Genomic DNA, 22910 nt, shown 5'->3' on the forward strand with positions numbered 1-22910 from the left:
CCCCCTGGCAGGGGGTTTGAACGACCTCCCGACATTTTCCACCAGGGTCTGTCCAGCCTCTGGTTACCTCTCTCCATGGAGCCTCACTGAGGCCCACTGTCACATACCGGATGCTCTTCAGCTTTAGGAAGTTTCAGTCTTGATCTCCCTCTCTGTTCTAAGCCTAGCTGCTCCTGTGCAGGACAGCCTGAGGACGGGGACAGCCCGCTTGCCTTTCCTAAGGTGCCAGGATAAACATCTCCACTTTGTTTAATTCAGTTCTGCCTGGCATGTAGATGGGTGAATATCTTGCTTTGGAAGAAATAACTGCAAACCAAGCTGGGTATTTAGAGCCTTGTAGCAGTAAGATGACTTGAAGTCAAACCCAAGGGCTGACCCAAGTGGGGGAGTCTACTCCTTGATCCACTGAGCTATGGAACAGCTACACCCTCAGGGTGAGGGTGAGTCAGAAGTAACCTCATCCTACTGTGGGTTTGAAGGCTGGGTCTAGGTCCCCCAGGTGGTCTATAGAACCTTAACATTCAGTTAAGGTGACTTTAGACTGGTAGTGTGTGGCAGAAGCAAACAAATTTCTGGAAGAAGGAGCTTTCATCCTAGACTTAAAATTATTTGTCAAATAGTTTTTAAATTATAGTGAACAAGATATAGACAAAGATGACCAGGTATGAAAGGCAACAAGACACCATGATTGAGAACCAGCAGAAAACGGATAGTAGATGCTAGCACTAGAAATTTCATCCCTAGCCACAGCGCCACTGGCATAACCTTCAGACCGTAGGATTTTTAAGCTCTCTGTTCTGTAGTAGCATGGTGACACTCTCCCCAGCAGATGCCTCCCTGCTGCCTTTCCAGAGACCTTTAAAGCGCTTGCTTATTCCACATCCAGCACTTGCAAAGTGAGGTGTCAAGAGGAATTACTAAATTTCATTGTTTCTTTGCCTTTCTTTTTCCTATTAGGGGGCCAAGTATTCCATCTAACAGTGACTGATGCTGTTTTAGATGCTGATGTGTCTTCCCCAAACACCACTTTGTGGCTCTAAAAATCTGGGGGGGGGGTTCCATATGATGAGACCTGTGGCAGCTCAGATGTCCAGGAATGCCCTCATTTCCGAAGGGTAATTTTTGGGGAAAAGGATCCTGCCTTACATATATTCAGACCTATGTGGTTCTTGGGTGACTTTCAGGATCCTGATGGGGTGGCTGCCTCTCCTATCCCCGCCACTGCCCCAGGCTGGCCTGGGCGTGGCCCACCCCAGTGCTGCTCACACCACTCCCTCAGTGCCTGCTGTGACCCCTGCCTCCTGGTCATCCCAGTGAGGGTACCAGGACCCAGAGGCCCAAGCTCTCTGGGTGGCAGAGCAGAGCCTGATTCTCTTCCGGGTCAGCCTGTTCACCCCCCCCTCCTGCCTAGGGGCGCCACTCACTCCCATGTCCAGGCTCCCCCTCTCGTTCCCTGGGGATGTGGGCAGCACCCACCTTTACATGGTGAAGAGACTCGGCCAGACCTGGCGGGCCCCAATGCCTGATCAAAACCCAGGCTTGGCTGTTTCTTCCTGTGCCTCCCAGGCTGTGGCCCTGTCCTCTCTTCTGCCTGAGACTGGAGCAGTTTCCACTCATGGCCTCCCTCTTTCTCCACCCCCTGCCCCGGGACATCTGGGTGGATGTGACCTGGGGCTGGGGGACCGTGGCCTTTGGGAACCTCTGCTCTGCCATGTAGTGTCCTGGTGACCTAACTAAGCCTGTTTCCTCATCTTAAAAATGGAGAAAAGCACAGGTCCCACCCTCACACGACTGTTGCAGGTCAGGCAGGCGTGAAGCACTCATGCTCCCGCCCCACACTGCCCGGTATCCACCCTTGGTGGATCCACATGTGCCTTCCTCAAGGGCCAGTGTCCCTCTGAGACAGATTCTCCTCTCTCTGCAAACAGAGCACTTGACTTTGCCAGGACACTCTGCTTCTACCAGGTGCATGTGGTTGGGGGCAGGTACATGCTCTGTTCAGGTGGCCGCTTCCCCCAGAGGACCCCTAGCAGTGTCTCCCCAGGCAGTGGCTGGGCTGGGCCGAGCGTACTCACTTGACCGCAACTCCTGCTGGGCGTAGGTGGGGCGCAGCCACACTGCCCAGCCCGTCAGACCTGGGCCTACTGGGACGCGAGGTCCCCTGGGAGAGCGATCCCTACCCGCAGTCCATGGCCCAAGCCAGAGGTAGGTGGGAAGTTGCTGGTGACGAACACAGCCCTGGGTCTGGTGGGCCAGTGCCCTGAGGTGGGAGCTGACCCTTGGCTCCCTCACCCAAGCCTGAAGATGACTCCTCTGGGAGCCACAGGGCCCACTGGCTGCTTAGACATCAGCTCCCAGATCCAGGGAAAGCTGGATGAAGGCAAGGGCAGCTCCTGGCCCACCCTTCCTGCCCCTCAACTGAAACACCCCTTGTCCAACACATCTCCCCTTTATTAATCACCCTGCACGCTGGTGTTATACAACCTTAAACGTGGTTCGGGAACCAAGCTGAGTAGAGGCAAGAGGGCCAGGGCTCGTGGCCGCATCATCCAGAAGAGCGTGGCTGCCCTGCAGGGGATGGGGCCCGTGACATGGCATGGGCTGAGGCAAGTCCTCGGGGAGGCCCAGAGCCCCTCGGCCCCAGATGCAGGTCCTTGGGAGCTCAGGGATCAGAGTGTAGCCCTGGCCTGGCCTGGAGGAGATATACATGTGGCCTCTGGGAGCAGCCAGAGCTAAGATTGTGAGAAAAAGAGCCCTTGTCAGTCTCCTGCTCTGGCTGGGATGGGCTAGGCTGGTTCTCCTCCCCAGAGGTGGCCTCAGTGGATGATACTCAGGGGCCTGGGCCTTGCATCCTGCTCAGCTTTTGGACTCAGCGCCAGGCCTCAGGCCGCAGCAGGTGCTAGGGGTAACCCATGCAAGGCACTTGGCTTGGGCCTGCAGGCCCCACTGGAGGATGCTGTCCCTGGCTCAGTCATGTCTGGGTGGACCAGGGAAGAGAGAACAAAGGACTTGAGCCCTGGTGGGTGGCCCATCCCAAGGTGCACTTGGCTGTGGCACTGGCAGGCCTGAGGCCGGGGGCTCAGAGCTTGGCCCGAGGAGGCTGGCCCTGCAGCAGGGTGCGCATGTCTAGGAGTGCCTTCTCCAGGTAGTGCGCCAGGCGGGCGGCGTTGGTCTCTGCACAGCTGTTGTAGGCGGACAGGGAGAAGTTGATGTGGGCCTCCATGGGGTTATAGCAGACACCGTAGCCGTCTGGGACCACAGGCCCAAAGAACATGACGCAGTCTGTCTTGGCAGGGACCTGGGGACGGCAGGACTACAGCTCTCATCTCTGCTCTGCGGCAGCACCATCCTGCCTTTCACGTCTCGGCTCCCCTGTGCCCCGCCTGGGACACCCCTTCCTCTTCTCCAAAAGGTGCGTTACTCCCTCTCCTCCTTAGTGGTGCAAGCCTGTTGTCACCTCCTCTATGGAGCCTTCTTTGACATTCCCTGAGGTTGGGGGCTCTAGCTGCTCCCCCCCTGCGACTCCCCTGAGCCTTCAGCACTTTCCAGGGGCCATTCCTGCCTCACTGCCTCGACTGCAAGCCCCTTGGGGGCAGGGACTGTGGTCCGTCCCCTGCTGTAGCCCAGCGCAGGCTGGCATAGACCAGACGTTCGTTTCCATCTTACCAGTGAGTGAATGGAGCCAATTCTCCCATGGGGGCCCTGACGCCTTCCTAGCTGCCTGGGCTGCAGAGGCCCCTCCCCTAGCTCCTCCTCTGTGATTCAGCTGCTTTGGCAGTGGGCCCGTGGTGGCCTGTGTGGGTCACCTCACCCCGAAGATCTACCTGCCAGAGGGTTCTCCCCACTGCCTCCCTGGGTCCCCGGAGCAGTGGCCCACCTGGCTGGTGGAGAGGTGGAAGTGCATGGCGATGGCGTAGGAGGTGTCCATGAAGATGTCTGGCATGCTCACCAGGTCCTCGATGGCCTGCAGCTTTAGGCCCAGCAGGTGCCGGTCGAAGCCTTCCCCTCGGATGGCCTGTGGGGGTTGGGGGCTGTCAGGAGCGGGGGCTGCAGGTCCACAGGGCATACCTGCCCTCCTCAGCCTGTGGCGGTACTGCCCCTTGCAGTCACTGGCCCCTTGGTCCCATGAGACCAGAGTGTCCAGGCAGGAGAACCCTTGCTCACAGGTGGGGAAACTGAGGCCAAGGGAGGGGCACAGATATGCCTAGGGAGGCAGGAGAGTGCAGGATACAAGAGCACAGGCCCTGGCCAGGCATGGTGGCTCACGCCTGTAATCCTAGCACTCTGGGAGGCCGAGGCGGGAGGATTGCTCGAGGTCAGGAGTTCAAAACCAGCCTGAACAAGAGCGAGACCCCGTCTCTACTATAAATAGAAAGAAATTAATTGGCCAACTAATATATACAGGAAAAAAAGAATTAGCCTGTGGCACTCACTCTAGCCTGGCCAACAAAGTGAAACTCTGTCCCCCCCCCCCAAAAAAAGGTGCTATGTAGACCGGGCATGGTGGTTCACGCCTGTAATCCTAGCACTCTGGGAGGCTGAGGCGGGAGGATTGCTCAAGGTCAGGAGTTCGAAATCAGCCTGAGCAAGAGCAAGACCCCGTCTCTACTAAAAATAGAAACAAATTAATTAGACAACTAAATATATATGTGGAAAAAATTAGCCAGGCATGGTGGCACATGCCTGTAGTCCCAGCTACTCGGGAGGCTGAGGCAGGAGGATTGCTTGAGCCCAGAAGTTTGAGGTTGCTGTGAGCTAGGCTGACGCCACCATACTCTAGCCAGGCAACAGAGTGAGACTCTATCTTGGAAAAAAAAAAGAGCACGGGCCCTGAGCCAGGTGGCTTAGCCCTATCGTGGCTGTGGGACTTTGGCAGGTCGCTTACATTTTAGAGCTTTGGTGTCTTCATTTGCACAATGGGGACAGTCCTGACCTCCCCTTGCAGGGTGGCAGTGAGATCTAAACAGCCATCTGCACATAGCTTGCTCAGTGCCTGGGCATGGTCAGAGCCTGGACACAGGCGCTCAGAGACAGGACCAGGATGGGCACCCAGGCCACAGCTCCCTGACCGTGGCCCAAGCTGCTGGAAGGCAGAAACCCTGGACTGCTGGACCGTGTGCATCCTCCGTATCAGGCAGCACATGACCCAAGAGCCAGGGGTCTGTGCTAACCCTGGAACTCGGGACTGGGCACTTATTTCACCCAACTTCGGTTTCTCCAACTTTAAAATGGGGATATTCAGCCTTGTTCCAGGTGCTTCAAGGCTCAGGGGAGGGGTGGTCCTAGCTAAGGGTTGGCAACCATTTACTGCAAGGATGGACAGGCAAGTGGGAGGACAGGTGGGAGAGGCTAAGGGACAGGTGAGTAGGGATGGGCAGGGCTTACTTACTCGGTCGGTATAGGCTCGGTGGGCCTGCACCGCCTTCCGTAGCAGCTCCACCTTCTCATGCTCCTAGAGGGGTGCAGGGCAGAGGGAGCTGAAGCACTGTCCCTTCCCTGTTCCTCATTCACCACAGGAACCCACTCCCCACCCAGCATGAGATTCTGAGCTCCTCAAATGCACATCTTGGAACTGCAAACTCTTCAGTCCTTAGCCAGGGCCTGACATATAGCAGATGCTTACTGCTGACAAATAAGTGAATGAACAATCAAGTGGCTCCCTTTTCTCTTTGGCTGCCAGGAAGCTCAGAGCTAAATTCACGGCTCCATCTTCTGTTAGATTCTCAGTGCTCATCACAGAGTTAGAATACCATAGGCGCTCAGTCAATGTATGTTGACAGAGTGAACAGGAAGGGAGGTAGCTCTAGCCCAGCTCATCCACCCTTGCCCCAGACTTCTCACCGTCACATTAGAGTCATCCATGGCCTTGACGAAGGCCAGTGAGTCTATGGAGGCCGAGCGGATGGTGTCTGTGCGGCCCAGGTGAAACATGCGCAGGGAAGCACTTTCGTAGGTGGCACACGCCTGCTTGTAGATCCTGGGTGGGAAGCAGAGCTGAGCATATCCCTTGGAGGTTGCCCCCCCACCTTATCCCCGCTTCTTGGGCATGTGGGGTGCACCTGTAGTAGGCCAGCTGTAGGGCCATCTGGATGAAGGCATCTGGGCTCAGCTTCTCAGACTTGGGGAAGTCCTTTCCAAAGTGGTGGAACACCATCACTGTGATGTCCAGGTCCTGGATCATGCTGGGGGGTGGGCGGAGCGGGTGAGAAGTGGGCTCCCGGCAGCCCCCGCCAACCCCTGGGAAGGCCTGGCAGCACGGTCTCAGAACCAGACAGAGCATAATGACAGACCTGGCACAAGAGCCTCTCAGGCTCGAGGGCCCTGGCCTTGTCCACCCAGCATGGGGTGGGGGGGTGGGCACTCACATGCTGAGGTTCTGCTTGGCCTTCTCAATGTCGTTCTTGATCTCGGGGGTGATGTTGAACCGCAGCTTCTTGGGCATGGGCAGGGGCACCATGGGAGACCGAACGAGCTCGGGCTTCTTCCTGCGGGGGATGTGGGGCCTTAGCCTCGTGGGGGCCCCCAGAGCCTGGGTCTGTGGAGGGACTAGGGTGGGGAGGGTGGGTCCCTGAATCTGAGGGCAGCCCAGGGAGACTCGGGCTGGCTTTTCTGGAAACTGCCTTCACTCCAGCTTCAGGGGGCCAACGGAGGTCTAGGGAGGAGAAGGGGCTTGTCTAAGGTCACACAGCTGGAAAGTGGCAGAGCCAGAATTCAAACCCACATCTGCTGGCTTCCTTTGAAAAAGCAGATTCCTAGGTGCAAAGGAGAGTGACACTCCCCTACGAGCCAGGTCTGCCACCTGTGTGTCACCTGTCACCAGGAGCTGGGCAGGATGTTACTATACTCACGTGAACTCCATCACATGGTCCACAAGGGAGACAATGGGGGGCCCCTCCGCCGCTGCGTGCTCATAAACGAGCCCACAGGAGCCATCTTCTGCCACGATGAACTGCAGAAGTGGGAACTCCATCAGCCCCAGGTCCCTGTAGGAGGCTCCCCACCCAGCCACTAGCTAGTTGGGTCTCCTGGGAAGGGCCTGTCTGCAGCCATCTCAACGTTGGGGTCATGCTGACTTATTACTGTGACTAACGATGGCTGACACTCACTGGGTGCGTGGGGCGGCCGTCCCAGGCATGTCCCATGCTACGCACACCTGAGTCCTCAGAACTATCCTGCCGGAAGGGTCTACCGCCACCCCCTTTCACAGGTGCAGAGGGGAAACGATCTCGTCGCCCTGCCTGACCCCACTTGCCACGCTCGCTAGGATGTGCTGAGGGTGGCAGCCGTTTCCGGGCCAGCGGGCAGGACAGTAATGACAGGCTGGCTGCCTGGTAGTTACAGCGGCGTCCAGCCTGCTGGCTTCCCACCTGCTTTACAAGCTGGGAGGCCAGGGACGCCGGCCGGGAAGGGCAGGAAGTCGTGAGGCCGCAGAGGACCACGTTAGGTGCGTGTGTGGGCGGGAGTCACGGCCCTACTGGGTCCTCACCTGCAGCGTCTTGTCGAACCAGCGGTTGCCGCTGTTGAGATTGCTGCCGCCCCCGTGCAGCATCTGGCCGGCCACGCGGCTGCGGTACACGTCCTCAGAGACCCTCGGCACGGGCGCGTCCAGGCACACGGTGAAGATGCTCCTCTGGATGGAGCGCACCGACTCCCGGTTCACCTTGTCTTTGGCGGCATGGGGGGTGGGGGCACAAGATGGGGCTGAGTCTCAGGGCCTGGGGAAGACACGTCGCCCCTCTGTGGCCTCCTGCCTGGGGCTCTTCTGGCCTGTCTGTGTCCCTCTGGGGATGGGGAGCCCCCCACCTCAGGGAGCCTCCAGGGAGTTCACTACGTGCCGGGCCTGGGTTCAGAGCTCCGCACCCAACGGGGCCCTGCAGCCTCACAGCGAGTGCCCTGCGATGCAGGGCCAACACCCGGGCCACTGTAGGTAGACACGGCGAAAAGGAAGCCCAGGGCGACACAGGGAGCTGATATGGCAGCCTGACTCTGGGGACAATGCCCCAACCAATACCGGCTTTGGGGGCTTGGGGGACAGGAGGAGTGTGGAGACAGGGGAGGCTCCTCAGCCAGAGAACTTGGACTCTAAGCCCAACTTGCTACTTAACAGAGAGAAACTATCTTAACCAAACCGAGCCTTGGTTTTCTCATCCATAAAATGGGACTGCCAACACCTGCTCTGAGCTGAGAGCATCCAGGGGAAACGTGGCTGCCCAGGCCGGGTGCCCGGCCCAGCCCCATCATGGGAAGAGGCCTGGCTGTGTGGCCTCGCCACGAGACCCCCACCCTGGAGGCACCTTTGATGAGGGTGTTGTATGCCTTGGCCCAGGAGTTGCGGTGGTTGGAGGTCAGGATGCCCACGGGCTCCTTGTTGGTCTGCAGTGAAGAGTTCCAGATCTTCTCCAGCTGCATGAAGATCTGATCGGCAGTGAGGGGCGTCCCATCGCTGTGGTACACGTCCAGCTCAAAAAACTGTCCGGCACAGGCAGGTGGAGAGAAAGGGGCTGGGTTGGGGGGGGGTCTCAGGCTGAGCGCAGCCTCTCCCGCCCCTGCCCACTCACAGCACCTGGCCCGGCGGAGGGGGTGGAGTCAGGCCGAGAGGAGAGGGAGGAGGCCCTCGGATCGCCCTCCTGTGCTGGCCTCCCTCGGGCTGGAGGGAGCCGCCTGGGCACCCAGTGAGCCGCCAGGGGACGGCATTCCTGGGGCACATGGGCGTGTGGACTGGGGGTGTTGGTCCTGCCCCCCCCTCCCCTGCAGCAGGGCCACCCACCTGGTAGTTGTGCACCACGGTGATGTGCGAGGGCGGTTTCTTGGTCTTGCTGAAGTTGCTGACCGAGTCCTGCTTGGGGCCCGGCACGCGGCATGAGGACAGGATCTGATAGTACTGGTTCATGCACAGGGGCTTCCCCCCCAGGTACTCCACAGGCAGAGTCTCACTGCAGGGGCAGAGGGACAGCGAGGGGCCGCTGGGCATGGAAGTGGGGAGGAGAGCAGGGCCAGGCCAAGTCGGGGCTCACGGTCAGTGTCCCTGCGACCCCCTCAGCACGAGCAGCGGACCCATCAAGGCACATCATCTGGAAACTCCTTCCCTTCCCCTCTCTGGGCTTGTTTGCCAAGGGGGAGGTGAGGCAGTGAGTCATCTCCCGGGTCTCTCTCTTTTTTTTTCAAAGAGACAGGGTCTCACTCTATCACCCAGGCTGCAGTGCAGTGGTGCGATCATAGCTCACTGCAGGCTGGAACTTCTGAGCTTAAGGGATCCTCCTGCCTCAGCCTCCTGAGCAGGTGCAACTATAAGTAGGCGTGTGCACCACGCCTAATTTAAAAAAATTTTTTTTGTAGAGATGGGGGTCTCACTATGTTCCCCAGGCTGGTCTCAAACTCTTGGCCTCAAGTGATCCTCCTGCCTCGGCCTCACAAAGTACCATGTTTCCCCAAAATAAAACAGGGTCTTATATTTATTTTTCCTCGAGAAGATACCCTAAGGCTTATTTTCAAGGGGTGTGTTATTTTTTTTTTAAATACAGTACAACGATCCACATTTATTATTCAAAGATAGTTAAGTCATCTTCTTCTGGAACATCATCATAACTCTCCAAACCCCGAATTCCATCCTGAACTTCTTGTGACTCTATTTCCTTTAGAACCATTGGCCCCAATCTCTCATGTCGAGCAATAGAGCTCTCATGGGGCAGATGAGAAGGGCTGCTCGTCTTCTATACTGCTCCACGATGAGATGCATGGGTTGTACAGACATACTGGGTAGCCACGCCCATCACTAGGTCTTACTTTTGGGGTAGGGCTTATATTGCACAAATGCTTAGAAATCGTGCTAGGGCTTATTTTTTTCATTATTATTATTATTTTTTGAGACAGGGTCTCACTTTGTTGCCCGGGCTAGAGTGAGTGCCGTGGCGTCAGCCTAGCTCACAGCAACCTCACACTCCTGGGCTCAAGTGATCCTCCTGCCTCAGCCTCCCAAGTAGCTGGGACTACAGGCATGCGCCACCATGCCCGGCTAATTTTTTCTATATATATTAGTTGGCCAATTAATTTCTTTCTATTTATAGTAGAGACAGGGTCTCACTCTTGCTCAGGCTGGTTTCGAACTCCTGACCTGGAGCAATCCGCCCGCCTCGGCCTCCCAGAGTGCTAGGATTACAGGCGTGAGCCACTGCACCCGGCCAGCTAGGGCTTATTTTATGGGTAGGGCTTATTTTTGGGGAAACACGGTACTAGGATTACAGGCATGACCCACTGCACCCGGCCACCGGGTCCTCTTTGGATAGGATGGGGCAGGATTACCAGGAAGAGGTCCCAGCAGCCGGAGTAGAGGGCAACCCCAGTGCCCAGTCTCCCAAACACCAACAGAAGCTGGGCCCACAGGAAGTGAAAGTAACAGGGCTCTGCAGCAGGGCTTGGGTCAGGGCTCTGGTCAGGGGTGGCTGTGGTAATTAGGCAGGCCTGGGCAGGGGTGGGGCTGCTCACTTGTCAATCATGGCCTTGAACACCAACACGCCCTCGATGAGCTTGGCAGCAAATCTGGAAAGATCAATTAGAGATTATAAGCTATGTGACACCCTGAGGAGGGCCCTGGGCCAGGGACACCTGCTGGATGAGGGGAAGGCCTAGTCTTCCCACCTTCCTCACTGCTCAGGGAGAGCCTCTGCAGCTCAGGGCAGGGGCTGGGAGTCCCGGCTGGCCCCAACAGCAGTGTGCATGTGGCTGGAGTATGTGTCAGTGGGCTGGTTCCACCCGCAAAGGGCCTGAGTTCCTGAACCACAGCCTGGAGTCTGGAAGGTGACCTTTGTACATAGTCCCCTTTTCCACATTCGGCAATGTCACTCTGCCCTAAAGCATCAGTTATCGAGGGACCCAGGCCCCTGGCGGTGGTGAAGGGGTGGAGAGTGGCTCAATGTGTCACCAGGACACCTCTCTCAGCCTGGCCTTCCTCAACGGACTGTATGGGGTTATAAAGATGGGATCTCTGACCCACATCAACCAGCCCCAGTGCCTGGGCTGCCCCGGTCCCCAACATTCGGACCACTGGCTTGAGTTCCTGGGTCAGAACCAGCCCTTCCCCAGGTGCCCTGGTCCCTTTAAGAGAAGCAGGTGGTGGCAGAAGTGGCTGGTCCTTGGGCAGGAGATCCCTGTCACTGGTATTTTTATCTCTGGTAGGACTGGAATAAGAGCCAGGGCAGGTGACCAGCCCCAGTGCCTGGGCTGCCCCGGTCCCCAACATTCGGACCACTGGCTTGAGTTCCTGGGTCAGAACCAGCCCTTCCCCAGGTGCCCTGGTCCCTTTAAGAGAAGCAGGTGGTGGCAGAAGTGGCTGGTCCTTGGGCAGGAGATCCCTGTCACTGGTATTTTTATCTCTGGTAGGACTGGAATAAGAGCCAGGGCAGGTGACATGGCTGAATGTGGAAAAGGGGACTGTGTACAAAGGTCACCCTGTGGCCAGCTGAGCAGAGTGGGGAGGAGGGGCGGATCTTGGGGTGGTGGGGAAGCCTCAGGCTTGGGCGAGGGAGTGCCTTTGGTCTGAGGTTTGTTGGTTAACAGGAAGTTTTAAAGCTGGATGGACCCTGCGTCCTGTGCAGGATCAGCCAATCCTGAACGGGGATGTGGGCAGCTCCCTTCACTGCTCTGAGCCGAGGTGTCCCCTCGGTGGGGATGATGGTCCCCCTCCATAAGGCTGTTCGTGGGGATGAATCGTGAAGGGGGTCAGGGCCCTTCTGATCTCCAGGGGAAGTGGACTTGAGGGCCCTGGAAGCACCCAGAGCCCTGCCCCCGCTGCCTCAGGGCCTCCCAGCCCCAGTCGCTCACCTGAGCTGGCCCTGCACATCCACGAAGTCCTGCTTGGGCAGAATCACGCCCGGGCTGGAGTAGATGACCACAGGCTGGCGGAACTGGAGGTAGGCTGTCCTGAGCCACCACTCAGACAGCTGGGGAAGGACCAGAGCCAGTCAGGAGCAGGCGGGACCTGGTGCCCCTTCCTCCCTGGGGCCAGAGGACCCGGGCCATGCCCCATTCCCCCTTTACAGAGATTCTCAAAGTGAGTGCTTAGGCTGGGCGAGGTGGCTCATGCCTGTAATCCTAGGACTCTGGGAGGCCGAGGCGGGCGGATAGCTTGAGGTCAGGAGTTTGAAACCAGCCTGAGCAAGAGTGAGACCCTGTCTCTACTATAAATAGAAAGAAATTAATTGGCCAACTAATATATATAGAAAACATTAGCTGGGCATGGTGGCACATGCCTGTAGTCCCAGCTACTCGGGAGGCTGAGGCAGGAGGATTGCTTGAGCCCAGGAGTTTGAGGTTGCTGTGAGCTAGGCTGACACCACGGCACTCACTCTAGCCTGGGCAACAAAGCGAGACTGTCTCCAAAAAAAAAAGTGAGTGCTTAGATCCAGAACACCCTCCTCACCCCCCACCTAACCAGCATCTTTGTCTGACCCTGGGCGGTCGTTAGCAGGAGAAATTGACAACACTGTTGAGAAAGAGATTGAGAGAAAGGGTGGAAGAAAACCTGAGAGGAGGGGAAGGGGCAGCAAGGTGAATGATTCTTCTTTATCTTAAAAATTTTCTGGGGTCGGGCGTGGTGGCTCACGCCTGTAATCCTAGCACTCTGAGAGGCCCAGGCAGGTGGACTGCTCAAGGTCAGGAGTTTGAAACCAGCCTGAGCAAGAATGAGACCCCCATCTCTACTAAAAATAGAAAGAAATTAATTGGCTAACTAAAAATGTATAGAAAAAATAGCTGGGCATGCCTGTAGTCCCAGGTGTACTAGGTGTGTGCTGGGGGGTGTTGCAGTCAGCACAGAAGGCTCAAGTAGACAGTCACTGGGCGTGTACACAGCCCCAAGATAGGAGCCTTTAACACCACACCAGGGGCCGGACCCGGTGGCTCACGCCTGTAATCCTAGCACTCTGGGAGGCCGAGGTGGGCGGATTGCTCGAGGTCAGGAGTTCAAAACCTGAGCAAGAGCGAGACCCCGTCTCTACTATAAAAATAGAAAGAAATTAATTGGCCAACTAATATATATAGAAAAACATTAGCCGGGCATGGTGGCGCATGCCTGTAGTCCCAGCTACTTGGGAGGCTGAGGCAGCAGGATTGCTTGAGCCCAGGAGTTTGAGGTTTCTGTCAGCTAGACTGACGCCATGGCACTCACTCTAGCCTGGGCAACAAAGCGAGACTCTGTCTCAAGAAAAACAAAACAAAACCCACCACACCAGGGATGGTCCCCCGGAGAGACCCAGTCCCAGCTCCTCCCTAGTCCTAGCTACTAGGGAGGCTGAGGCTGAGGCAGTAGGATCGCTTGAGCCCAGGAGTTTGAGGTTGCTGTGAGCTAGGCTGATGCCATGGTACTCTAGCCCGGGCAACAGAGTGAGGCTCTGTTTCAAAAAAAAAAAAAAGTTTTCTGTCAATGACTCTAAGACATTAATAAATAAAAGTGTATGCCTGAATAGATCAAAAGGAAAAAAGGGAAAGATATATAAAAAGAAAGTCCAGTGAGTGAGTTTTGGTTGTCACCAGCTGGGACTTCTCCCAGGAGGCAGGAGACCAGGGTGTTAGAGCAGCCTGAGGGACTCTGGCCTCCCTGTGGCCTCCCACTTTGATCTTAAGCTCAGGCCACTCCTGAGGGGAGCTCACTGCGAGAGTAAGTCATGACAAAATGTGGGTGACACACTCTGAGTCTCCACCCTGGCTGCCCGTCCTCTGCCCCGGGGTGAGGGTCTCTCCGGGGGACCATCCCTGGTGTGGTGTTAAAGGCTCCTATCTTGGGGCTGTGTACACTCCCAGTGACTGTCCGCTTGAGCCTTCTGTGCTGACTACAACACCCCCCAGCACACACCTAGTACACCTTTCTCTGTCCCTCAAGGGACAGGGACAGGTCCCTCAAGCCCCGGAGAATTCCAGGTCCCCAATAGCCTTCCTCACCCCACTGCAAACAGCAGCAGGATGTGGACAGATTCCTGTGTGGCACTGGGCCACTGGCCTTCAGCCCTTGGCAAGGAGTGAGGGGGAGGCAACTTGTCCCAGGCTGCACAGCAGGTGACTGCTGGCCTCTTAAGGATTGGGCCCCTGAGTCAGCCAGACCTGCCTGTGTAGCACAGGGCCTCCCTGAGAGCCACTGTGTGGCTCTGGGCTTTCGGTCTACCTCAGTGGGACTTTCGTCATCTGTAGATCAGGGAGGAGCAGACAGGAGTTCCCTCCCCTTGGGGACTCAGCTAGGGGCTCATATTCCACTAGGGATCCCTGAGTCTCTGGCCAGAGCCTGGGAGAAAGGGGAGACCCTGCAGGTATGGGCATTCCTTCAGTGAGAATCTGCCAGGTGGTGGCAGAGGCCCTTCAGTGGCCCTCTGAGGGGAGAGGGAGCCCCCTTAGCCACAAGCTTATGTTGAAGGAGGAGTCCGAAAGCTAAACTAAGTTGGAAAACCAGTGGGCCCCACACTCTCCAGGGCCCTTGCAGGACAAGTATCCTAATTCCAGAGTCTGAGGCCCTGACCTACTGAGGATCCTTAAATACCACACAAGGGCCAATCCCCCGCCTTCTGGTGTGCAGCCTCCCACCACCCCGAGCCACAGGCTCAGAGTGCCACCTGCCCACCCCATGTCACCTCCTTTAGCACAGTATTCACAGGGCCAGAACCCAGCTCTGCTGTTCTCCCACAAGCCAGTTTCTGCCTTGGTCATCGGGATCTTGGCAAATATCCTCCACCCCAAACCCCACTGACGTTTTACATTAGGACTCTACCTACTCCCACCCCATCAGCAAGTGTCATTGGCACTGCCTCCAAAATACTCCTGGGCCTAATGACTTTTCTCCTGGCCCTGGGAGTGCCAGGCCCAGCCTGCCACATCTACCTCGGGGCAATGGCACTGCCTTTCCCCTCCCCTCTGCCTCCCACACTTGCTCAACCCAGCAGCAGGGCCCTGTTGTTCATCTCTGTGTAGGAGTATGAGATGCACATAGAAAAGCAAGTGTCCACACCAAACACACCTGTGTAGCAGATCGGACACAGAACCAGGGCACTCAACACTGAAGGACACCCACCGCCTCGGGAAGCTGTCCCCCTGAGCTCAAGTCTCCCTCTGAGCTCAAGTCTGAGATCCTTCTACCTGGCAGCCCCTGGCCCCACCCTCCACTCCTGCCTCTGTCCTCGCACACATAGGTGTTGCCACCTTAGTCCCTGCTGTTCCCTCTCTTTGTCTGAGACCCTCATGTCTCAGGCCGCTCCCTGCCCCTTCTTGACGCCCGGCATGATGACACTGCCATCCCCAGCCCTCCTCTTCCTCTTGACTCTTTATATTTCCAGAGAACTTCTCTGCCTGAAACCACCTTGTCCACTGACTTGCATCCTGTCCGTCACCTTCTCTCCCCACTGCTTGCAAGTCGGCTCCAAGAGGCCAGAGACTGTGTTCTCGCTCCTCCAGCACCCTGCCGAGTGCCAGGCACGGAGTCAGTGTTGAGGAAGTTCGGTGGAGCAAACGGATGAATGTGCCAGAGCAGCTGGTACTGGAAAGTTCTGTGTGTGCAGCTAGCTACAGGGCGCAGCCCGGGTGCCATCCCACTCACCCAGTTGTCTGTCTTCCTGGCCCTGCGCTCCAGCCCCTTCTGCAGGCGTTCCCCCACGCCGCCTGAAGCCTGAAACTCGTCCACCAGCTTCTTGGTCTGCGCCCACTCCTCCTCGCTCACGATGGGCTGCAGCGCCTTGAGGTAATGGTCCAGCGACTGCTGGAGAGGGGGCACGGGCAGCCGCGGCAGCGCATCCTGGTGTGCCTTGAAGCGGCCGGACACCTTCGTCAGGGAGGAGGGCTTGAGGAAGCCCAGAGGCTTCACCTGCAGGCAGAACATCCTGTTCTTTCTCTCACCAGCTCGGGGAGCTCCACAATCCCAAAGCCGCAGCTCTGGGCACTTATGTGCCCATCCTTGGGGGCAGAGATGGCCTCTTGGGTGGAGCCTTCCCTGGCCTCCCAGCCCTCAAGCTGTAGGTGTCCCCGCCTCTCAGGGGCCTGGAGACACAGGTAGGGATGGAGGAGGGCGGGGTGTGGCCACTGGTCTTGGCAGAGCTCAGGGGAAACAAGACAAGATGAATGGCCCCTTTGGGCTGGCAGAGGCGCGGGGGACCGCCCACCTGTTTGGATAACCAGATCCCGCCTTCCTGTCCCTGGGAAGAGAAGCCAGTCAGCAGAGGGGAGACTGCTCCTTCTCAGAGGGCCCCACCTCCTTCTCTCCCACCCTTTCCAGGTTGAGAAGAGGAGGCGAGAAGACAGAATCAGAGGGAGCCAGGCAATGACAGTGTCCTTGGGGAGGGGGGCCTCAGGCTTTCTCCTGCCTTGTGGGGGGCAGTGGTGACAGTGTGAGGACAGTGCTGCAGCAAGAGAGAGCTGGGTGGTCTGGCATGGAGGGTGAAAGGTGGCAGAGAGAGAGGGAGCCCAGCAGACTTTGGAGATGAGCAGGAAGAGAGACGGGTGGGGGCCGAGGCTGCTGGCACAGTAGGCGGGCAAGCGGCAGAAGCTCCGTTCTGTTCCATACCTTCTCTCTCTGCTGCCCGTCCTCCTCCATGGCAGGACTGAGGTCCTGAGCCCTGTCTGTCTGCCTTGGCTGGATCTCTAAGCCTAACTGTGCTACCAAGTGGGCGAGCAGAACCTAGCAAGAGGCAGCCACTTGCCTGGGCTGGAAAGAGAAGACAAGAGCCAAGGTTCAGGGGGAGGCAGGGTGGCACAGGTGATGGCTGTGGTGGCATCTGGGGTTGTGGCAGTGACAGGGGAAGCTACTGGACGCCAGAAGCCGCTCCACCCTCCCGAGCTTCCAGAAGTAGAGGACTGGGGAGCAGTGAGGAGGCTGCTGGTGGGCAGTGCGGCAGGAGAAAACCTGGAATGCTCTCTCCTTTCCTCTCGGGGTGGGCTCAGTGCCAGGGAGGCAGGCCAAGAGGCATTAAAAAATTCACCTGTCAGAATCTACATGGCTCTTTCTGACAAAAGAAAACTTGGCTGGAATACTATACCACAGCCCTAAAATCAGTCCTGAAATCAGGGTTGGTGCAAGGGAGCAGACATTAGGAAAGAACCATCAGCAGACAGGGGCCACCAAGAGCCCTGCCCATTTCCTTATCTTTCCCACAATCTTGGGACCCTTCTGGGCCACCACTCTATGAAGGCTGTCTTCTCTGAGCTGCTGCTCATTTAGCTGGGGGCCAAGAGTGGAGGACTTTTGGTATGAAAAATAAAACCAAATGGCCAGGCACAGTGGCTGACACCTGTAATCCTAGCACTTGGGGAGGCTGAGGTGGGAGGATGGCTTGAGCCCACAGGTTCAAGGCTACAGCGAGCTGTAATTGTGCCACTGCACTCCAGCCTGGCGGACGGAGTGAGACTGTCTCAAAAAAACCAAAGCAACCGAACAAAAAATAAACCAAGGGATGCTGGTTTGGGGGCTTGACAAGACTTGAATTAGCAGATCCAGGGGACTCTGGCCAAGTTCCTCCTTGCCTCAGTTTCTCCAGCAATGAAGTAATCAGGCCAGTCTGGTCCTAGAGGACGACCTGGCAGTGGGATGGGACACAGCTGGGGTGGCAGTGGCAAGGGTGAGTACAGCTCAGGGTGCTGGAACACCTGGCAGCTGAGCCCCCAGGTCTGCACCTGGACGTGTACCCTCAGCCCTCTGGCCCCACAATGTCTGTCTGAGACAGAGCGAGACACAAGCAGAGATATGCTTGGATCAGAGAGGAAAGGAACCCAGATCAGCATGGCAGAATTACTCACTCCAGGGTGCCCCGTGGAGGGGGTTGAGGGGGTTACATGTGGACAGGCTGGGGAAGGAGGCTGCCACCTGCTGCCTCCTGCCAGCCCGAGGCCTTTCTGAGCAGCCCAGCTCGATGCCTCCTCGTGAGCTCCTCTGGCCACACACAATTCCCCAGCGGACATTTGATAAACCCCAAGGAGGCAGACCAACTGGATTCGGCCAGGGAAGTGGCTCTGGCGCACGTAGAGACGGCTCAGCCCGGGCGCGCGAAGGGTGTGTGAGTCAGAGAATAACTGGGAGACTGAACGCCCGGGCTGGGCTCTCCCCGCCTTGGGTCGGGGTCTAAGAGTGGGGTGCTGTCTGAAGCCAGGGTCCCCGCTGTCTTTTCCGGGTCGTTGGAACTGAGTGCCGCAGATGTGGGTTCGATCCCGGCTCTGACCTTGTGCCTCAACCCCCTCCTATGCCAAACGGGACGCCCACCTGCCGACCCCTCCCCACCAGCTGGAGGCCGGGTGGGACAGCGGCCGCCCCGCTGCGCCGCCCTAGCGGCCCGTTTCCCTACGCGAGCGCTGCGCGGCCCGCCCTTCCCGTCCAGGGCCCTCCGGCCGGGCTGCGGCCGCACTCACCACGGTCCTGGCGGCGAAGGCTAACATCTTTGCAGTGCGCTCCGCCTCCCGCGCTGGGCAAAGTCCGCGCTGTCGCGGCCGCTGGGGCTTCGGTGGGTTTCTGTTGGAGCCTCCGGGCCAAGGTCGCCGCGTCACCGCCGCCAGCCGGTAGAAGCGGTCCCGCGCCCACCCAGCGGGCCCGGCCGGCGGCGGGCAGGCGGCCCGGGGAGCGCGGCTCGCGGGGCGGGGCTTCGGCGGCTAGCGGGCCCCGGGCGGCTAGCTGCGGGCACGGGGCGGGGCCGCCGGGGGCGGGGCCGGCGGGGCGGGGCTGCCGCCGGGGGCGGGGCCGGCGCGGCCGAGGGCTAGTTAGCGGTTGGGACCCCGCGAGGCGCGGGTGCCCGAAAAGAGGGCTGGGCGAGGTCACCATGCCGCTCTCTCCCTCCCGCCTCCAAATGCCGTCTAAGATGTTGGAGGCAGTGGTATGCACCCCTCCAAGTTGGTGTCCTTGAGCGTAACTCTCAGAGTGGTAGGAAGGCACAACCATGTTGACCGGGAAATGTCAGTGTCACCCACAAAGATGACAGGTGGGACCTGCCCTGCAAAAACGTGGCTGCGCACCAACTAAACTTGACTCCCCGCAAAAGCATGGCGGCCACTGCAGGGCGGGAGCCGGCCGGGCGGATGTTGGTGCGCATGCTCCCCGGTGCCCCGCACTAATATGGCCGCCGCCACCGTCAGAGCCGCCGCCGCGAGCCGGCCGTTGGTGGGCATGCTCCCTGAGTGCCCCGCACCAACATGGCGGGCGTCTTCGCTGGGGTGACTTTAATTCTCGGTGTTCGGTTATAGCCGGCCGGCGCTTATTTCTCTTCGGAAGGCTCGGAACCTGTGGTGTAGTCGCGGAAGGGAGGGTGGGTTCCGGGGGAGAAAGGTGAGAGGGGACTGCAGGCATCCGGGCCGGCTCCTGGCGGGAGCAAGATGGCTGAGGGCGAACGGCAGTCGCCGCCAGGTAGGGCCGGCTGGGCCGGGCCGGGTGGGGTGGGGACGCGGGGGCGGTGCCAGGCGCGGGGGCGGGGAGCGGGTGTGGTGTGGGGGGGCTCAGGCGGGAAAGGGTCCGGAGATGGAGGAACTCGAGGGGCAAAAGTTTGTGGGCCCCGAGGTGGAACAGGAGTTGAAGGGCCTTAATGGAGAGTTGGGGGAGCCGCTGGAGGAGAGGGCAAGAACCAGGGGGCTGCAAAGGGCTGGTGGGTGGGCCTCGGCCCTGGGATTTGGGGAGTGCATGATGGGCAGCGCGGTGGCCAGAAAGGGAGGTCTTTTCCACATCTGGGTAGTGAGTGCTTGAGTAAGCTGTTGACCTGCTGGGGAAGTTGCCAGGGATGCGGACGAAAGGTGATTCATTCGCTGTTTTCTGTATTGGACCCTGCTGGGAGGCGGTGCTCTCCGGGTCTGTGCCTGCCTCGTCGGCATTTTCAGCCCTCCTCCACGCCCTACCCACTCTTCATCCACCTGTTCCTCTCCTTCTTGGAGGCTGGGCTCTGGGGTTTCGATTGCCGAGAATTTATTGGGAGAAACCGCCCTTAGTGTCTAAACCACTAATTTAAAAAGGCTGGTTGTGCAAGGAGATGAGAGTCTCTCTCTGGCATCACCTTCTGTAACTTTTATTTACACCCTGGCCTCTTTTTAGTTTATCTCATAACTGGGATGGAGGTGGGAGGGAGTGATCTTGTTATAGAGACTTTCCTGGAGTAGGGGAAGGCTGTTTGCTACCCCGCCTTGAGCTCAGAAGGACTGACCATAGAAAACTTAAAATTCTGACCGAGGGGCAAATAAGTTGGCCAAACACAGCTGATATTTTGAAAGCATTTGCTAATCCTTCTAACTTGTCTCAAATTTTGTGATCCCTGGGAAGGTCTCAGAAGAGAGGAATTTTAAAAATCAGATGTGGCATCCTTACCATGCCCCCAAACATTGATGAACAAAGAGCTAGGTTTGGTCTGTTAGTGCATTCAAAACCAGACATTTATCGTATAATATTTTTGTACAAAACCTTTGTTCATGTGACCCTTGAAGTTCTGGTAATGACATCAAGAGATATGAGATATAATACAACCAGAATTATCAGTGAGATGAATGTGTCTCTGAAGATGAATAGGGGTGAGGTAAAGAGAGAACCTGTGCAGTGAGAGAGAGGGGACGGCTCAGGGAGATTATCTATAGCTGGAAAGATTGAGGTCCCTGGAGGTGGTCCTCCTTTGAAGTTGGAGACAGGACTTTTCGGAACAAGTGGAAAGAAGTTCTTAACTTAGTATAGTGGTGAAAATGTTAGATTTTTGAGTCACACCAGTCAGGCTCTGCCTGGCAAGTCACAGCCTCTGTGAGCCTCAGTTATCTCGTAAAATGAGGCTCCTGTACTTTCTTCATAGAGTTCATAGTGTGCATTCATTCAGTAAGAAGATGTGAGAAAAGTGTCGGACATGGTAGGTAGTCAGTAAATGGTTTTTTTTTTTTTTTGAGACAGAGTCTCACTTTGTTGCCCAGGCTAGAGTGAGTGCCGTGGCGTCAACCTGGCTCACAGCAACCTCAATCTCCTGGGCTCAGGGATCCTACTGCCTCAGCCTCCCTAGTAGCTGGGACTACAGGCATGCGCCACCATGCCCGGCTAATTTTTTTTGTATATATATTTTTAGTTGGCCAATTAATTTCTTTCTATATTTTGGTAGAGACGGGGTCTTGCTCAGGCTGGTTTTAAACTTCTGACCTCGAGCAATCCGCCCGCCTCGGCCTCCCAGAGTGCTAGGATTACAGGCGTGAGCCACCGCGCCGGCCGTAAATGGTTTTTGTTTTTTTATTAAAACAATTTTTTTTTCACTTTTTTTTTTTTTTTTTTGAGACAGTCTCACTTTGTTGCCCGGGCTAGAGTGCCTTGGCGTCAGCCTAGCTCACAGCAACCTCAAACCTCAAGCGATCCTCCTGCCTCAGCCTCCCAAGTAGCTGGGATTACAGGCATGCGCCACCATGCCTGGCTAATTTTTTTTTTCTGTATATTTTTAGCAGTCCTAGTAATTTCTTTTTATTTTTAGTAGAGAGGGGGGTCTCACTTTTGCTCCGGCTGGTCTTGAATAGAACTCCTGAGCTCAAACGATCCACCCACCTCCTCACCTCGGCCTCCCAGAGTGCTAGGATTACAGGCATGAGCCACTGTGCCCAGCCTTCAGTAAATGTTGATTCCTGCTATCCTTTTCAAAGTTTCAAAGTAATACAGGTTGAACATGTAGACCATTTCCCAAATGGTAGTTGATAATACTGTATATTTTACTCTTTGGTGGTTTTTTAGGAGCAACTCTAAAATTCTGGATGTTTCCATCTTGTACTATGAGGTTGTAGAGGATCCACTGTTCCTTGGCACCTTGTCAGAGACAGAATCTGAGGCTAGAGAGACTGTGGGTGTGTCTTCATTTATCACAGTCCTATCTTTGAAGCCTTGTTTCTTCTGTTTGGGATTGTGTATTCTGGCAATTTATGTGTGTTTCACCAGTAGTTTGTTGCAGTGCTTCTTGGAAGGTAGCCTTTTGTTGGGGAACAGAGAGTCTGGTCTGGCGGCCATGAAATATGCCTGTGAAATGATGTCAGGAGATCTTTCCCCTGTCAGGGATCAGTTTTCTCAGACTTACAAATGGGCTATGTTCCCAAAGATCATTTGCAAGTTGATTATTTGGAATGTGGAATGCATTTTCCCATAAAAGCAATGTCGTTGGGTTACCAGCCTGACCTACAAAGCTTTTTATTTAGCATCTTACTTAAAGTAGCAATTTACTAATAGTAGGGTCCTCAATTTTGGGTTCTGGGAACAGGACTTGCAGGACAGGTGGTAGGAAGAAGAGAGCCTCTGGTCTCTTTCTTTGGCCCTGGTTTGACTTTTAACTGCAGAGGATTGTCTTGCTTGTATCTCGGATTCTCTATCCTTTTCCTTAGGTCTCCAAGACTCCTGGCACTTTTCCTTTCCTCAGGACCTCTCCAGCAGGCTTTATTCCCTTAAATGTCACATGTTCCAGAGCTTTCTTAGGTCAATGTCCCTTTTTTTCCATACAGCTGATGTCAGCTAGGTTTTAGGAGAAAAGCAGTGGGACAAATTTACACTGCATTGTGAGTAACTGATAGTTCTTTTCTCTTCCTCTCTTTCTCTTTCCCTCACCTTCTGGAAAATTGTAAATTCAGGTCTACAACTCCCTATCCAAAACCCTTGGGGCTGGGTATGTTTTAGAATTCAGAGTTTTTCATATCTCAGAAAACAGCACCCCATAATCAAAATTACTTTAGCAAATATATAAATACCCTTACTAAGCGAGATACATAAAGCCTATAAATGTCCTCATTTAGGTTTAGGTATGATACCAAGTGAGCTTGTGATAAATTTATTTGAAAACTAGGTTTTCATAGCTTTTCGGATCTTGGAATTATGTAAAGGATTGAGGGCTTGTATTTTCCATGTGTTACAAAGTGACAAAGTTAAGGGAGTCCTAAGTATTGGGAAGATATCTTTGGGTAGAGAGGTGACTTCTAGTAAGTAA

General features: G+C 56.3%; 2 protein-coding genes across 3 annotated transcripts in view; one reads left to right on the plus strand and one right to left on the minus strand.

The window, feature by feature from the left end:
- Positions 1–2430: 2430 nt before the first annotated feature.
- Positions 2431–18622, minus strand: CRAT (carnitine O-acetyltransferase). 2 transcript variants are annotated; one of them, XM_012772189.3, is made up of 15 exons: positions 18367–18618; positions 16532–16672; positions 15572–15835; positions 11818–11936; positions 10483–10536; positions 8768–8933; positions 8295–8469; positions 7487–7665; positions 6849–6949; positions 6366–6485; positions 6060–6182; positions 5842–5977; positions 5390–5452; positions 3878–4015; positions 2431–3298 (listed from the first exon to the last, which is right to left on the minus strand). In XM_012772189.3, exons 2-15 carry the CDS (start codon positions 16559–16561, stop codon positions 3080–3082), a joined length of 1887 nt encoding a protein of 628 aa, XP_012627643.1. In that variant the 5' UTR covers positions 16562–16672; positions 18367–18618; the 3' UTR covers positions 2431–3079. The 2 variants fall into 2 exon arrangements, with proteins under 2 accessions (XP_012627643.1, XP_012627644.1); XM_012772190.3 differs by lacking the exon at positions 16532–16672 and having other exon boundaries at positions 18367–18622.
- A 453-nt stretch (positions 18623–19075) lies between these two features.
- The window catches only part of PTPA (protein phosphatase 2 phosphatase activator), a 33858-nt gene continuing 30023 nt past the window's right edge, over positions 19076–22910 (plus strand). Inside the window, exon 1 of the mRNA XM_012772191.3 lies at positions 19076–19351. Within this exon, the coding sequence (XP_012627645.1) occupies positions 19321–19351 (31 nt within the window). The 5' untranslated portion in view covers positions 19076–19320. The remainder of the gene's footprint in view (positions 19352–22910) is intronic.

The sequence above is a fragment of the Microcebus murinus genome, chromosome 12 (assembly GCF_040939455.1).
Source record: "Microcebus murinus isolate Inina chromosome 12, M.murinus_Inina_mat1.0, whole genome shotgun sequence".
Lineage (NCBI taxonomy): Eukaryota > Metazoa > Chordata > Mammalia > Primates > Cheirogaleidae > Microcebus > Microcebus murinus.

Coding starts and splice junctions, on each gene's coding strand:
- CRAT (XM_012772189.3), bottom strand. CDS start 16,561: ATGGAGGAGGACGGGCAGCAGAGAGAGAAG. Junction 10,537..11,817: donor GATGTGCAGGGCCAGCTCAG/GTGAGCGACTGG, acceptor TGATCTTTCCAG/ATTTGCTGCCAAGCTCATCG. Junction 6,486..6,848: donor GACCATGTGATGGAGTTCAC/GTGAGTATAGTA, acceptor CATCCCCCGCAG/GAAGAAGCCCGAGCTCGTTC.